Source organism: Ranitomeya variabilis, chromosome 3 (assembly GCF_051348905.1).
Source record: "Ranitomeya variabilis isolate aRanVar5 chromosome 3, aRanVar5.hap1, whole genome shotgun sequence".
NCBI classification, from domain to species: domain Eukaryota; kingdom Metazoa; phylum Chordata; class Amphibia; order Anura; family Dendrobatidae; genus Ranitomeya; species Ranitomeya variabilis.
Window position 1 is genome coordinate 198459898 of NC_135234.1, and position 14663 is coordinate 198474560.

At 42.1% G+C, this 14663-nt stretch overlaps 1 protein-coding gene across 1 annotated transcript in view; it reads right to left on the reverse strand.

The window, feature by feature from the left end:
- Positions 1 to 3590: 3590 nt before the first annotated feature.
- Positions 3591 to 14663, reverse strand: part of AMPD1 (adenosine monophosphate deaminase 1) — a 130433-nt gene continuing 119360 nt past the window's right edge. The window contains exons 12-15 of the mRNA XM_077294971.1: positions 14279 to 14399; positions 13694 to 13867; positions 9108 to 9218; positions 3591 to 7044 (exon numbers count right to left, since the gene is read on the reverse strand). Of these exons, the coding sequence (XP_077151086.1) occupies positions 6886 to 7044; positions 9108 to 9218; positions 13694 to 13867; positions 14279 to 14399 (565 nt within the window). The 3' untranslated portion in view covers positions 3591 to 6885. The remainder of the gene's footprint in view (positions 7045 to 9107; positions 9219 to 13693; positions 13868 to 14278; positions 14400 to 14663) is intronic.

The window sequence follows — 14663 nt, forward strand, 5'->3', positions numbered from 1 at the left end:
GTATGTAAAAGATGATGTCATACGAATGCTAAGTGAGAAAATTGCATTGTACTCTCATGACACTCGTCCTACTTTCCTGGATCAACATCGGAGCGATTTTTTTGCACAGATGTGATCGAGGCCTGACTTTAAGGGTTTGTTCACACTAGCGTATATATAGGATGAGTGCAACATGAGAAAAAAATTATTGCAATCGGACCAATGTTATTCCAAGAGGCAGTGCAGATCGGCGCATTTTTCTCCGCTGTATTCGACATGGCAAAAAAAATCAAAGTATGCTGCGATTTCACTCCGAAATCTGATGGATGTAAAAAAAAAAAAAAAAATTGGACATCTTATGGCCCATCAGTATGGCATCCGATTTTTACAGCTACATTACAATTGTGTAAAATTATATTAAATATTATATACTGTATATATCCTTGTCAGGGTAAACTTATTCAACTTTACTTAACCTCTTGGATTGAAAATTTTGCATTTAAAAGAAGAATTACTCAGACTTCTTCACTAAGAGTTCACATTAACATACAGTATGGCATCCCATGCAAGCGCACTGTATGCGAAATGCTAATGACACTCGGCTCGAACTCTGCTGCGAGCGTGAGCCGAGTGTCCGTGTTCTGTGCTCCGATCCTCTCGCATGAAAGAATAGCAGCACAGGTGCAGAGGAGATGGAGAAATGAATGCTAAAGAGAAATGAATATTCACTGCTCTCCACTCCCATAGGCATGGAGACCAGTGAATATTCATTCCCTTTGGTAGCGTGCACACGTGATCGCCTGGCTGCTGCAGCAAACCGGCGACAGCTGCTACTGTGCCTGCTATTTAAGAGCAATGAAGATTCATTGCTCTTCACTCCTTTAGTCCTGGCATGGAGAGCAATGAGTATTCCGGCAGCCGTCGTGCACATGACTTGCCTTTTAATGTTTTTCTGACCATGCATACCAGTGTAGTGATAAGGAGGCCATACATACCAGGATAGGGATGAGGAGCCATAAATACCAGGATAGGGATGAGGAGCCATGCATACCAGGATAGGGATGAGGAGGCCATACATACTAGGATAGGGATGAAAAGCCATGTATACCAGGATAGGGATGAGGAGCCATACATACCAGGATAGGGATGAAAAGCCATGCATACCAGGATAGGGATGAGGAGGCCATACACACCAGGATAGGGATGAAAAGCCATGTATACCAGGATAGGGATGAGGAGCCATACATACCAGGATAGGGATGAAAAGCCATGTATACCAGGATAGGGATGAGGAGCCATACATACCAGGATAGGGATGAAAAGCCATGCATACCAGGATAGGGATGAGGAGGCCATACATACCAGGATAGGGATGAAAAGCCATGTATACCAGGATAGGGATGAGGAGCCATGCATACCAGGATAGGAATGAGAGGGTCATGCACACCAGGATGGGGATGAAGAGGCCATGCATAACAGGATAGGGATGAGGGGGGCATGGATACCAGGATAGGGATGAGGGGGGCATGGATACCAGGATAGGGATGAGGGGGCTATGCATACCAGTATAGGGATGAGGGGGACATGCATACCAGGACAGGGATGAGGGAGCCATGCATATCAGGATAGGGATGAAGAGTCATGCATACCAGGATAGAGATGAGGGAGCCATGGATACCAGGATGGGGATGAGGAGCCATGCATACCAGGATAGAGATGAGGGGGCCATGCATACCAGGATAGGGATGATGAGCCATGCATACCAGGATAGGGATGAGGAGCCATGCATATCAGGATAGGGATGATGAGCCATGCATACCAGAATAGGGATCAGGGGGGCATGCATACCAGGATAGGGATGAGGAGGCCATGCATACCAGGATAGGGATAAGGGGGCCATGCATACCAGGATAGGGATGAGGGGGGAATGGATACCAGTATAGGGATGAGGGACCATGCATACCAGGATAGAGATGAGGAGGCCATGCATACCAGTAAAGGGATGAGGAACCATGCATAACAGGATAAGGATGAGGGGGCCATGCATACCAGGCTTATACTCGAGAATATACGGTATGCACCCAAAAATTGTATAAATAAAACAGCTTATTACACAAAAAAACAAGCCCTCAATCAATGGAAAAATAAAAATGTGATGGGTCTCGGAAAACTTCTGACTTTTTTTATCATTTAAAAGAAAAAAATAATACAAATTTGGTATTATTATAATTGTACCTGGATAATCTTGTTTTCATGTTATTATCATCATACAATAAACACCGTCAAAATAAAACAAAACACAAAAACAGTGTTAGAATTATGTGGTGGGTTTTCACCATTTTAGTTTACTTGGAATTTTTTTTCCCATTTTTCAGTATTTTGTATGATAAAATGAATAATGTCATTCAAAATCACAACTTGTTCTACAAAAAACAAGCACATATATATCTATGGGGACAGAAAATATAAAAGTTATGCCTCTTTGAAAGAGGGTAGCAAAAAGCGGAAGCCCAAAAAACAAAAATTCACCCGGTCCCTAGTTAGTATGGAAAACTTTTAAAACTTATGTCAGTTGACGGTACTGAAAAGAGGATCCTGATAAGTGGTGAAGTACCAGTAGGGCAATTGGCCCTTCAGATGGTGTTATATTTGATGTTGGTTACATAGCCATCTGTAGGTTGGCAGAGAGAGTGTCTGTTTTGCTTTTAAAGGGAATCTGTCAGCAGTTACAAAAGCCCTCGTTCCAGTGATGTATCACTTAGTTTACCAGGTGCAGCAGTTATAATAGAGTCACAGTTTTCTCTGCTTCTAATCTAGAAGAGCCCAGTTGTAGAGCGATGTATAACCCTATTCATACCACATATTTCTGTGTACATTGTATAGTGACAGACAGCTGCTAATAAGTGCTGGGGAGGGGTTACACTAGGATGTAGTGATAATCTCCTGCTAATAAAATGCTGATTGTATTGAAACAGCAAAACACAGCCCAGTAAGTGACACATCACTGTAATCAGGGACTCTGCTCCTACATCATGGTGCTCTCAGATTACACATCAATAACCCGATTACAGATTCCCTTTAAGGATAGTCTTAAGAAACAAGAGCTAAAAAATCATTGAGGTGCCAATGTCTCTTTTGGCCAGGATCAAATTCTGACTCTTGGACCATTTAACAAGGATCCCATGTATAAGCTTCAGGATAACTGTAATTCTATACTGATGAGCAAGTATCTGTATGTTTTACTGACTTCTGTAAACCAGGAGATGAGGAAGTGAAAACTGCTGACGTGATTGATCCCCCACAGAAAATAGCCACCCCCTGCATCAGATTTTAATTTAGAAATTGCACAATATGATTTCTGTCTAGACACTCACTCATGGGGTGGCTTAAATTCTAAAAAAAAAAACTAAACTGTCAAGAGAAAGTTATTCTGTTTTCTTCCTAATCCAAAGGTCATAAGTCTAACCTTCATCACTACGTAAATTCAGTGTCTGTTTTGCTCTCTGTTCCTTGACCCTGCATCCTATTTTCTGTTCAAAGATTCCAAATATAGTGGTGGGTAGCAGTAATATGGAAGGAAATGGCAAGAAGAAAGGAAAGGCACTCGGGACTTTACATATGAAGTATTCATTTTATTGCTGAGGACAGTAACAGCATATGGTAATGAACACAAAAATATTTTTTTATCAAACCTAAAAACTAAAACAGCATTTTCCATGTTTTATCTATATGACCATAGGAGCAAATGTTCTTTCGATATTTGGAAATAAGAATATTTTTTATACCTATTATTAAATAAGAATTATACTTTAACTTCTTAAATTTTTAATACAACATCAGCATACACCTAAAATTTTGGGATGGTAAATTTCATGTATTACTCACTGTCTCATTGATAAATATACAGTATATGCTTCAATGTTTTATATTTCCTTTTAAAATCTAAAAAGCATCAATTTAAGAAATAATAAACAATTACAGTGGCTTATGAAGTATTCACTCCCCCTCTTCCCCATCCCACCTTGGCATTTTTTGTGCTTTGCTACCTCATAACCTGGAATTTCACTGTTTTTTTTAGAGTTTGCATCAGTTCATATCAAGAACATGCCAACAACTGTGCACATTTGGTTTTCGTTTTATTGGGGAGCAAACAACAAATAGGCCAGAATAAATTATAACGTCAGTGTGCATAACTATCCCCTCCTAAAGTCAGTACTTTGTAGAACTTCCTGTTGCGGCAATTACAGCTGCAAGTCACTTTGGATAACTCTCTTTGAGCTTTTTACATCTTGCCACAGGAATTTTTGCCCTTTCCTTAAGGCAAAACTGCTCCAGATACTTCAAGTTAGATGGTTTCTTCTGGTGAACAGCAATCTACAAATCTGACCACAGATTCTCAATTGGATTAAGGTCTGGGTTTTGACTAGGCCACTCCAAAACATTTACACATTTCACCTTAAACCACTTGAATGTTGCTTTAGCAGTATTCTTTCGGTCATTGTCTTGTTTGAAGGTGAACCTCTTTCCCAGTCTGAAATCACTGACAGAGTGAAACAGGTTTTGCTCAAGAATATCCCAGTATTTTGCACCATCCATCTTCCCCTAGACTCGGATAATTTGTCCTGTCCCTGCCTCTGAAAAACATGCCCACAGCATAATGCTGCCACCACCATGTTTCACTGTGGGGATGGTGTTCTTGTGGTGATGAGCTGTGTTGGTTTGGCACCAGACATAGTATAATTTACCTTGGTGGCCAAAAAGTTTCATTTTGTTCTCATTTGGCCACAGCACCTACCTCCATGCATTTGGGGAGTCTCCGACACATTTTTTAGCACTGACAGACTGTGTGACACTTGGATTGCACACAGGTGGATTCCCTTTCACTAAGAATTCGACTTACAGGTGCATCTCATAAAATTTGAATTGAATTAAAAAGTTCCTTTATTTCAATTCTTCAAGATAAAAAGTGAAACTCATGAATTAGATAGAGTCGTTACAAAGAGAGTGATGTATTTCAAGTGTTTATTTCTGTTAATGTTGATGATTATGGCTTACAGCCAATGAAAACCCAAAAGTCATTATCTCAGTAAATTAGAATACTTTATAACACCAACTTAAAGAAGTGATTTTAACATCCGAAATGTTGGCCTACTGAAATGTATGTTCAGTAAATGCACTCAATACTTGGTCGGGGCTCCTTTTGCATCAATTATTGCATCAATGAGGTGTTGTATGGAGGCGATCAGTCTGTGGCACTGCTGAGGTGTTATGGAAGCCCAGGTTGCTTTGATAGCAGCCCTCAGCTCATCTGCATTGTTGGGTCTTATGTCTCTCATCTTCCCCTTGAAAATACCCCATAGATTCTCATGGGGATAAGGTCAGACGAGTTTGCTGGCCAATCAAGCACAGTGATACTGTTCTTTTTAAACCAGGTATTGGTACTTTTGGCAGTGTGGACATGTGGCAAGTCCTGCTGGAGAATGAAATTTCCATCTCCAAAAAGCTTGTCGGCAGAGGGAAGAATCCAGGGGGGCAGAATTAAGAACAGAAGTGCAGCAACTTCAGGAACAGCAGTGCAGTAATAGTGGGACTACAGCTACTGGACAGAAGAAGGCTGAGAAAAGTGGGAGAAAGTGCACCAAGATGTGGCAGGTTTTTGCATGGGCCACCATTCTCAGGACCAGGGTGAAATGGCAGGGAATGACTCCACGAAAGGCAGAAATACTGGACATTGAGGACACTGTGGGACCGTATAGTACGGACCATTCCGAACGCAGGCTTAGTGACAGGCAAGGGTCAGAGATATTGGTGCCTAATGCTGTAACAGTGTGTGCCCTGGATGACAAGTTGCTGAGTAAACATGTTGAAGTTGAAGCAAAACCGGACTGTGACTCTTTATTCTTGGAATCGTCCGCAGAGGTAACTGTCCCGTGCCGGGAAGACCCTGATGGCGCAGAGGAACAGCACCGAGGTACTCAGAGAGGTACACATGTTTGTATGAAGGGGGAAAGCTGGAGAGTGATAGAGGGATTGTTATTGGCCATGACTACTGCCCTGGCTCACCCATCCTTCAGTTGCTTGCACCAGAAATTTGTAGGGACATCATAGCATAAGGGGTGAATACATATGCACATTTAAATTTTTAGTTATTTGATCCCATAAATTTAATTTATGTCTGTATTTTTTTCTCACTTCACTTCACCAACTTGGACTATTTAGTGCTGATGCATCACACATAAATCGAATTACAAAAATGTTTAAACACAGGTTGTAATGTAACAAAATAGGTAAAAAGCCATTGGGGATAAATAACTTTGCAAGCCACTGCAGGTGTCAGTTCATTTAAAGTTAGGAAGCAGAGACACGGCTTCTGAAATATTGTAAATTTATTATTAAAACTCTATGTATCATATCAAAAATGGAGATGTGCTCAGCTATCACCATTAGTTTCATAGATTGTAATTATAACTGTGGTGCGCATGAGTGTCTTGGGATTGCTGGGGGTCCTTGCAGCGGCGCTTCAAGAGATCAACCAGTTAAGATGAAAATAACACTATAACAAGCAAAACAGATCAGAGTTTCCTTACTCTAATTTTAAGATCAAGGATTTACTTATCATCAGGATTTCAACGTTAGGCCGGGTTCACATTAGCATATTTTACGGTCTGTATATTGACTGCATTGCCTGGCTTGGAGACTTGGTCTCTTGATATTAACTTACAGCCTCATATGTGCCCGTGGTCAGAGCAGGCATAATTGATCGTAAAAAATACTATTGTGAACCTGGTCTTAGGTTGTGACGCTGAACATAAAATGGCCCATACAGGAATTTTCAAGTTTGCTTGAAGTTTCCTTAGCCATGACCACTGAGGTTATCAAATGTCTGTAGACCACCTGTAATGGTCCTTACTCTGCAGTTTTCAAAGCTTGAAGGATCAGATTGAGCTCATAGCACCAGGTCTCATATCTGTAAGCCATTCTTATCTGGGCTACATTAGTTTTGCGGATATCATTGCCTTGAGGCCCTTCCTTATGGTAGTCTTCCCCAAGAAAATGTGCCTTCTCCTACACAAACAAACAATTTGGATTATTAATATCACAAAAGTATCATGTGCACAAATTCATGTACATTTCTGTCTCCTGCTTACGTTAATAAATGAAAATATAGCAGTCATGTAGTTTTAGTAACTCTTAATAATTACCTCAATATGGCCTTTAATGACCAACTCATTACTATTGTATTACTGCATAAGTCCATGTAATTGTGTCAAAAAAATCCAACCCTATTTACAGTTTTCTTTTGTGCTGCTTAATCCATAAAAGAGAGACGAGTCGGCAGTAATTTTATTATTACCAGTAATGTTCTAGTCATTATTGTTCTAATTATTCCAGCATTCTTCTCGGGGGTAGTATTATGGGAATGCGCACTATTCACACTCATTTGTAGATTTTTCTCTATACTTTTCATACAGATATGTGAGAAGATGGCTAGAACCAGAGCAAGGTTTCCAATCATTGTACCGCTCTGACTAAAGCCTCATTCAGACGTCCATGAAACACAATCTGAGTACGTGATGTATGAACTGGTGGTGACCTGTGAGTTTCCCGACCCAAACTCAGCAGATGGGATGGGATGGGAGACCCATTGCCATTCCATACATCACATTCCGTGCTTGTACTGTGTTTCGTGGACTTCTGAGTGAGACTTAAGTTTGGGATTGCCATGCCTTAAAGCTTTTCTGTCAGGCAGAGACACATATAAGCCCCCCCCCCACAAACACCAACTGAGGAAGCCCACGCGAAACGTGTGTCGGACTCTTGGTTTGAGGTGTCACACAGGGAGCAATGGGTATGTTTTCAATGTGTATATATACGGTACCTTTGTCATATAGTGACTATTTGTGCTTACATTTATTTTCACAGTGCACTTTCTATACCAAGCTTGATGTAAACTTTACAAATCTAATGTAACCGGTGCATGTGCTACTGGTAATTTTTATTGATACTGCCCTCTCTTATTCTGTTATACTTCCATGTTGTTTCAGCTTGCCCATTTATCACCTGAGTCTTTATGGCCAATGTTAACATTCTCCATATATGTTTCATGCAGCGTTTGATTTGTCGTCAATAAATGTTGCTGTCTATTTCATGGTGGACTTTTGACTCCATTGTTTTTGTAGGACTTATATATAGTTTTAGGAGCTGTCCTCTCTCACTGAGTTAGGCCTCATAGTGGCTCATGTCCTTTATACTATTTCCTTGTGATATTGTATCAGTTCGGGTGATATTGATTGTATACTTGTAAGGCGTATATATGCTCATACATTCTCGTAAGAGCTTCTTCTATGACATCTGACAATAAATGTTTACTATGGATCTTATCCTTTATGACTGCCTATAGAAATTATTCTTACCTTCCATTCTCACAGTTGAAGACATTTGTAGTGTGTTGATAATAATTGTCAGTAACAGTGATTTGATTTTAAGTGGTATTATAGAATTAGAAAAACGTGGTTGTTTTGTTACAAAAAATTGTCACACTTGTCTACCCTTTTTGTGTGGTGTTACAACTCATCTCTACTCACTTCAAGAAGACTGGACCAACCCAAAATTCCATATGCCAACAATTAACAAGATTATATTAGGTGTTTCCGAGTCTGCTCTAATGCTTGCGTCTAAAGGAGTATTAGCAATGGCAAGTGGTAGAAGTAGGCTATCAATTAATAACAGCTCCTGGAACATACTGATCCTTTTGAGCCCCGACTCCCCACCATAATTTTTCTCCTACACAAGGGTGTTCCTGGCCACTCACTGCAGCAAGTGAATGGAGTTGACTGCAGTGCATTGAAGCACCACAGTAGAGGCAAAAACTGTGCAGGGGATGCACTACAGAAGCAGCACTGTGGTCCCTTCATTCACACAAGGTCGCAGAGGTCGGACCCTGGAACTCAACACTTATCTCTCAGTCTATCCACATTCTACAACTGCTTTAATATATTTTCCCATTGCTATTCTGTTTGGAAGTGACAGTGGATAATGGCGTATTTATTGGGTTGTTAGGGAATATGGCGGACAGCACACAAGTAGTATAATAAGTAAATATTCCCTGTTGAAGGAAAGTTACATACCTCATGAGACAATCCACACTGCAAAACGCTGCTCCTTGAAATCTCGCACATGTCACAGGTGCTGAGCTTGAAAACCTGTGCTGCAATGGCATATTCTTCCATGAGAGGCTCCTGAAAGCGACAAGATCAGTACATAGAGGAGACACTGGAATAAACATGCACACTTAGAGATCACAGAGCCCACTTAGAGAGCACAGTGCACACTTAGAGAAGCACAAAGCACACTTAGAGATCACAGTGCACAGGTAGAAATCACAGTGCACACTTAGAGAAGCACAAAGCACACTTGGAGAAGCACAGTGCACACTTAGAGAAGCACAGTGCACACTTAGAGAGCACAGTGCACACTTAGAGAAGCACAGTGCACACTTAGAGACTTAGAGAGCACAGAGCACACTTAGAGATCACAGTGCACACTTAGAGAAGCACAAAGCACACTTAGAGAAGCACAAAGCACACTTAGAGAAGCACAGTGCACACTTAGAGAGCACAGAGCACACTTAGAGAAGCACAGTGCACACTTAGAGAGCACAGCGCACACTTAGAGAAGCACAAAGCACACTTAGAGAAGCACAGCGCACACTTAGAGAAGCACAGCGCACACTTAGAGAAGCACAGCGCACACTTAGAGAGCACAGTCCACACTTAGTGAGCACAGTCCACACTTAGAGAGCACAGTGCACACTTAGAGAGCACAGTGCACACTTAGAGAGCACAGAGCACACTTAGAGAAACACAGTGCACACTTAGAACAGTGCACACTTAGAGAGCACAGTGCACACTTAGAACAGTGCACACTTAGAGAAGCACAGCGCACACTTAGAGATGCACAGAGCACACTTAGAGATAATAATCTAATCTTTATTTTTTATATAGCGCTAACATATTACGCAGTGCTTTACAGTTTGCACATATTATCATCACTGTCCCCGATGGGGCTCACAATCTAAATTCCCTATCAGTATGTCTTTGGAATGTGGGAGGAAACCGGAGTACCCGGAGGAAACCCACGCAAACACGGAGAGACCATAAACTCTTTGCAGATGTTGTCCAAGGTGGGATTAGAACCCAGGACTCCAGCGCTGCAAGGCTGCTGTGCTAACCACTGTGCCACCGTGTAGAGATGCACAACGCACACTTAGAGAACACAGTGCACACTTAGAGAACACAGTGCACACTTAGAGAAGCAGAGTGCACACTTAGAGAAGTACAGGACACACTTAGAGAAGCACAGTGAACACTCAGAGAAGCACAGTGCACGCTTAGAGAGCACAGCGCACACTTAGAGAAGCACAGTGCACACTTCGAGAGCACAGTGCACACTTAGAGAAGCACAGGACACACTTAGAGAAGCACAGTGAACACTTAGAGAAGTACAGGACACTCTTAGAGAAGCACAGTGCACACTTAGAGAAGCACAGTGCACACTTAGAGAGCACAGTGCACACTTAGAGAGCACAGTGCACACTTAGAGAAGCACAGTGCACACTTAGAGAAACAGTGCACACTTAGAGAGCACAGTGCACATTTAGAAAAGCACAGTGCACACGTAGAGAAGTACAGGATACACTTAGAGAAGCACAGTGAACACTTAGAGTAGTACAGGACACTCTTAGAGAAGCACAGTGCACACTTAGAGAAGTACAGGACACTCTTAGAGAAGCACAGCGCACACTTAGAGAGCACAGTGCACACTTAGAGAGCACAGTGCACACTTAGGCTGGGTTCACATTTGCATTCAGGGGCTTTGCGGAGGGCTGCATACGTCCTCTGTTAAGCCCTGCCTACTTCTGCATACTTCTGCACGTGTCCTGCGTACTTATCTTTAAAATTGGGTACGCAGGACATGTGGATGTATGCAAATGCGTCATTTTGACGCGCCCACCATCTGCACAAAATGCAACTTGTTGCGTTCTCGTGCGGTCGGCGGAAGCATCAAAACAACGCATCCATCCGCATGTCCTGCGTACCCAATGTTAAAGATAGGTACGCAGGACACATGCAGAAGTATGCGGAAGTAGGCGGGGCTTAACGGAGGATGTACGCAGCCCTCCGCAAAGCCCCTGAACGCAAATGTGAACCCGGCCTTAGAGAAGCACAGTGCACACTTACAGAAGCACAGTGCTTAATAGACAAATTTGCCTATTTCTCCTTCTGCATTGAGCATTCACTCTAAATTCATGGGCAAAATCTGTATTCAGAGAAGACAGATTTTCCCATTACTGAAATAGGAGAGTTGACAGTTGGAGCTTTTAAAATTCCAAGGTGGGGGAGGGGCAAGAGTCCGACAGACATTCTGCTGCAAGTTCTCCATAGAGCTTTATGATCTCCAATTATCATCTCCGATCTCAGTAATGGGAAAACCTGTCTCCACTGAAAAAAAAATTCACTGAAAGAGGAAAAGAAAGTTAACAATATCACTGAGAGAGAAAAAACAGCCACATTCTTGAAATATCATGTCTTGACTAGTGTTGAGCATTCCGATACCGCAAGTATCGGGTATTGGCCGATACTTGCGGGTATCGGAATTCCGATACCGAGATCCGATACTTTTGTGGTATCGGGTATCGGTATCGAAACAACATTAATGTAAAAATGTGTAAAAGAGAGAATTAAAATAAAAAATATTGCTATACTCACCTCTCCGACGCAGCCTGGACCTCACCGAGGGAACCGGCAGCGTTGTTTGCTTAAAATTCGCGCGTTTACTTCCTTACGTGAAGTCCCGGCTTGTGATTGGTCGCGTGCCGCCCATGTGGCCGCGACGCGACCAATCACAGCAAGCCGTGACGTAATTTCAGGTCCTTCAGGATTTTAAAATTACGTTCTGGCTTATGATTGGTCGCGTCGCGGTCACATGGGCGACGCGACCAATCACAAGCCGTGACGTCACGGGAGGCTGGACACGCGCGCATTTTAAAATGCGCGCGTGTCCTGCCTCCCGTGACGTCCCGGCTTGTGATTGGTTGCGTTGCCCATGTGGCCGTGACGTGACCAATCACAGCAAGCCGTGACGTAATTTTAGGTCCTTCAGGATTTTAAAATTACGTTCTGGCTTATGATTGGTTGCAACGCGACGCGACCAATCACAAGCCGTGACGTCACGGGAGGCTGGACACGCGCGCATTTTAAAATGCGCGCGTGTCCAGCCTCCCGTGACGTCACGGCTTGTGATTGGTCGCGTCGCCCATGTGACCGCGACGCGACCAATCACAAGCCAGAACGTAATTTTAAAATCCTGAAGGACCTAAAATTACGTCACGGCTTGCTGTGATTGGTCGCGTCGCGGCCACATGGGCGGCACGCGACCAATCACAAGCCGGGACTTCACGTAAGGAAGTAAACGCGCGAATTTTAAGCAAACAACGCTGCCGGTTCCCTCGGTGAGGTCCAGGCTGCGTCAGAGGGTGAGTATAGCAATATTTTTTATTTTAATTCTTTATTTTACACATTAATATGGATCCCAGGGCCTGAAGGAGAGTTTCCTCTCCTTCAGACCCTGGGAACCATCAGGAATACCGTCCGATACTTGAGTCCCATTGACTTGTATTGGTATCGGGTATCGGTATCGGATTAGATCCGATACTTTGCCGGTATCGGCCGATACTTTCCAATACCGATACTTTCAAGTATCGGACGGTATCGCTCAACACTAGTCTTGACACAAATGCACAGACAGGATGCAGCGGTTCCCCAAGATAAAAGCAGGGGCAGCACAAGTGCAAAATACTGAAAACAAGCCACTTACTAAGCCACCAAACATCCGTGGGCGGCTGCTTAGTATTTCTTCTTTTTTTTTAATCAATTAGTGTTTATTGAAGATTTCCAAAACAATACAGTACAGTCAAACAGTAATAACAGTAACAGAGGTCAACTAAAAATGACCAGAAATAAGTGAGGAGAAAAACAAAACCAATCAGAAAGGAAGAAGTAGGAAGTAGGGGAGAGAAGTGGAGGGGTAGGTACGGTAGGGGGAATAGGGGGGGAGGAAAGGAGTGTAGGCATTCACAAGACATTATCTAGCAGTTCAGTTATAGACCAGGGGTCCTGGCAAACTATGGCAGAATAAGAATATTACAAACACAAAAACAGACATGTCAATTATGCTTACTTATTCCCACTCAAGTAAACAGTCAAACAAGGTGGTGCGGGTCAATAGAGGAATGACCGCTATGTAACCAAGGGTGCCAAATATTTTGTCTTTTGGTTTTGGCAGTCATGGAGTGAGCTGCTTAGTATTTCAATAGCACACATGTCTGCATAGGGTGTCATTCACACCATTACGTAACGCTGCATCCTGTTTGTGCATTTGTGTCAGGACATGATATTGTAAGTATGGCTGTTTTTTCTCTCTCAGTGATACTGTCTCCACTGAAGACAGATTTTTGTCAGTTCATTGGGAATTTTGAGACTCAATGATCAATCCAGGTGGAGAACAAATCAGATTTCACTAATAAGATGTATTATAAAGTTTATTATCGTCACGTGTACTATTGATTTACTTTTTAAGCCAATTATTTATTTCCTTTCAGTTTTCTTAAAGTCAATAGTATTCAAAAAAATTATAACATTTAGCATGTTGTTACCTTGGTGTAATGGAACTGCATGGGGTCATCTGTAGACAAGGATATTACCAGACCTTTTTCATGGAAATCCAGCAATGGGTTCTTGGCATATTCCAGAAACAGACTGTTGTTACTCAGTGGTGACATAGCAATAGGGATTTTTGCCAAAAAATACAAGTATTGCAGCACAGGACTCTGTAAAACAAAGGTTTCATAAATCCTACAAAAAAAGCAACCAAAGAGTAATTGCTAGCATAACTCCATGTGGGACAGATGGAGACAGCAAGGTGCAGTGGTGGGCAATCTTCATCAGTCCAACAAACATTGAATAGAGTACTTGAGCGCATGTCTGACCACAAGTCAATTTAAGGAGGTCACATTGGAGCCCTGTTCTGAGGATTAGTGGGGGTCTCAGTGGTTGGACCACTATCATTATAGCAGTTATCACCTATTCCATAGACAGGTGATTGTTATTAATGGAATACCCCTTTTATGTATTACAGCAACTAAACCCCCCTCACTTGTGGTAGCATGACCAAAAATTCATCTTCGTGAACATAAGGCACATTCTCTTCTAGAAACACCTATGTGATAAGTAAAATATACCTTTTTCAAGTTCAAGCCATGAGAAATATTGTCAGCTGTCATGAATGCTGCCAGTAAATGAGTGATAGCGCCAGCCTCGCCACAGTGAGGGCGGAACAAGAAAGTGTTCATCCCCCTCTCCCTGGAATAAAACAAAAAATATTATACATTTATTACTTTAAGTCTCCCAAAATATGAACCTATGTTTCTAATATTTATAAGACTTCTATTCATACCAAAAAGCATTCAGAAAGAAGAAGAATGGAGTTTTCAGGTTTTATAGCTTCCTTGTGAAACTCTTTTTATGCACTAAGTGGATTTTTAATACAGCTACACTGTGTGCACAATTATTAGGTAAGTTAGTATTTTGACCATATTACCATTTTTATGCAGATTTTCCAAATCC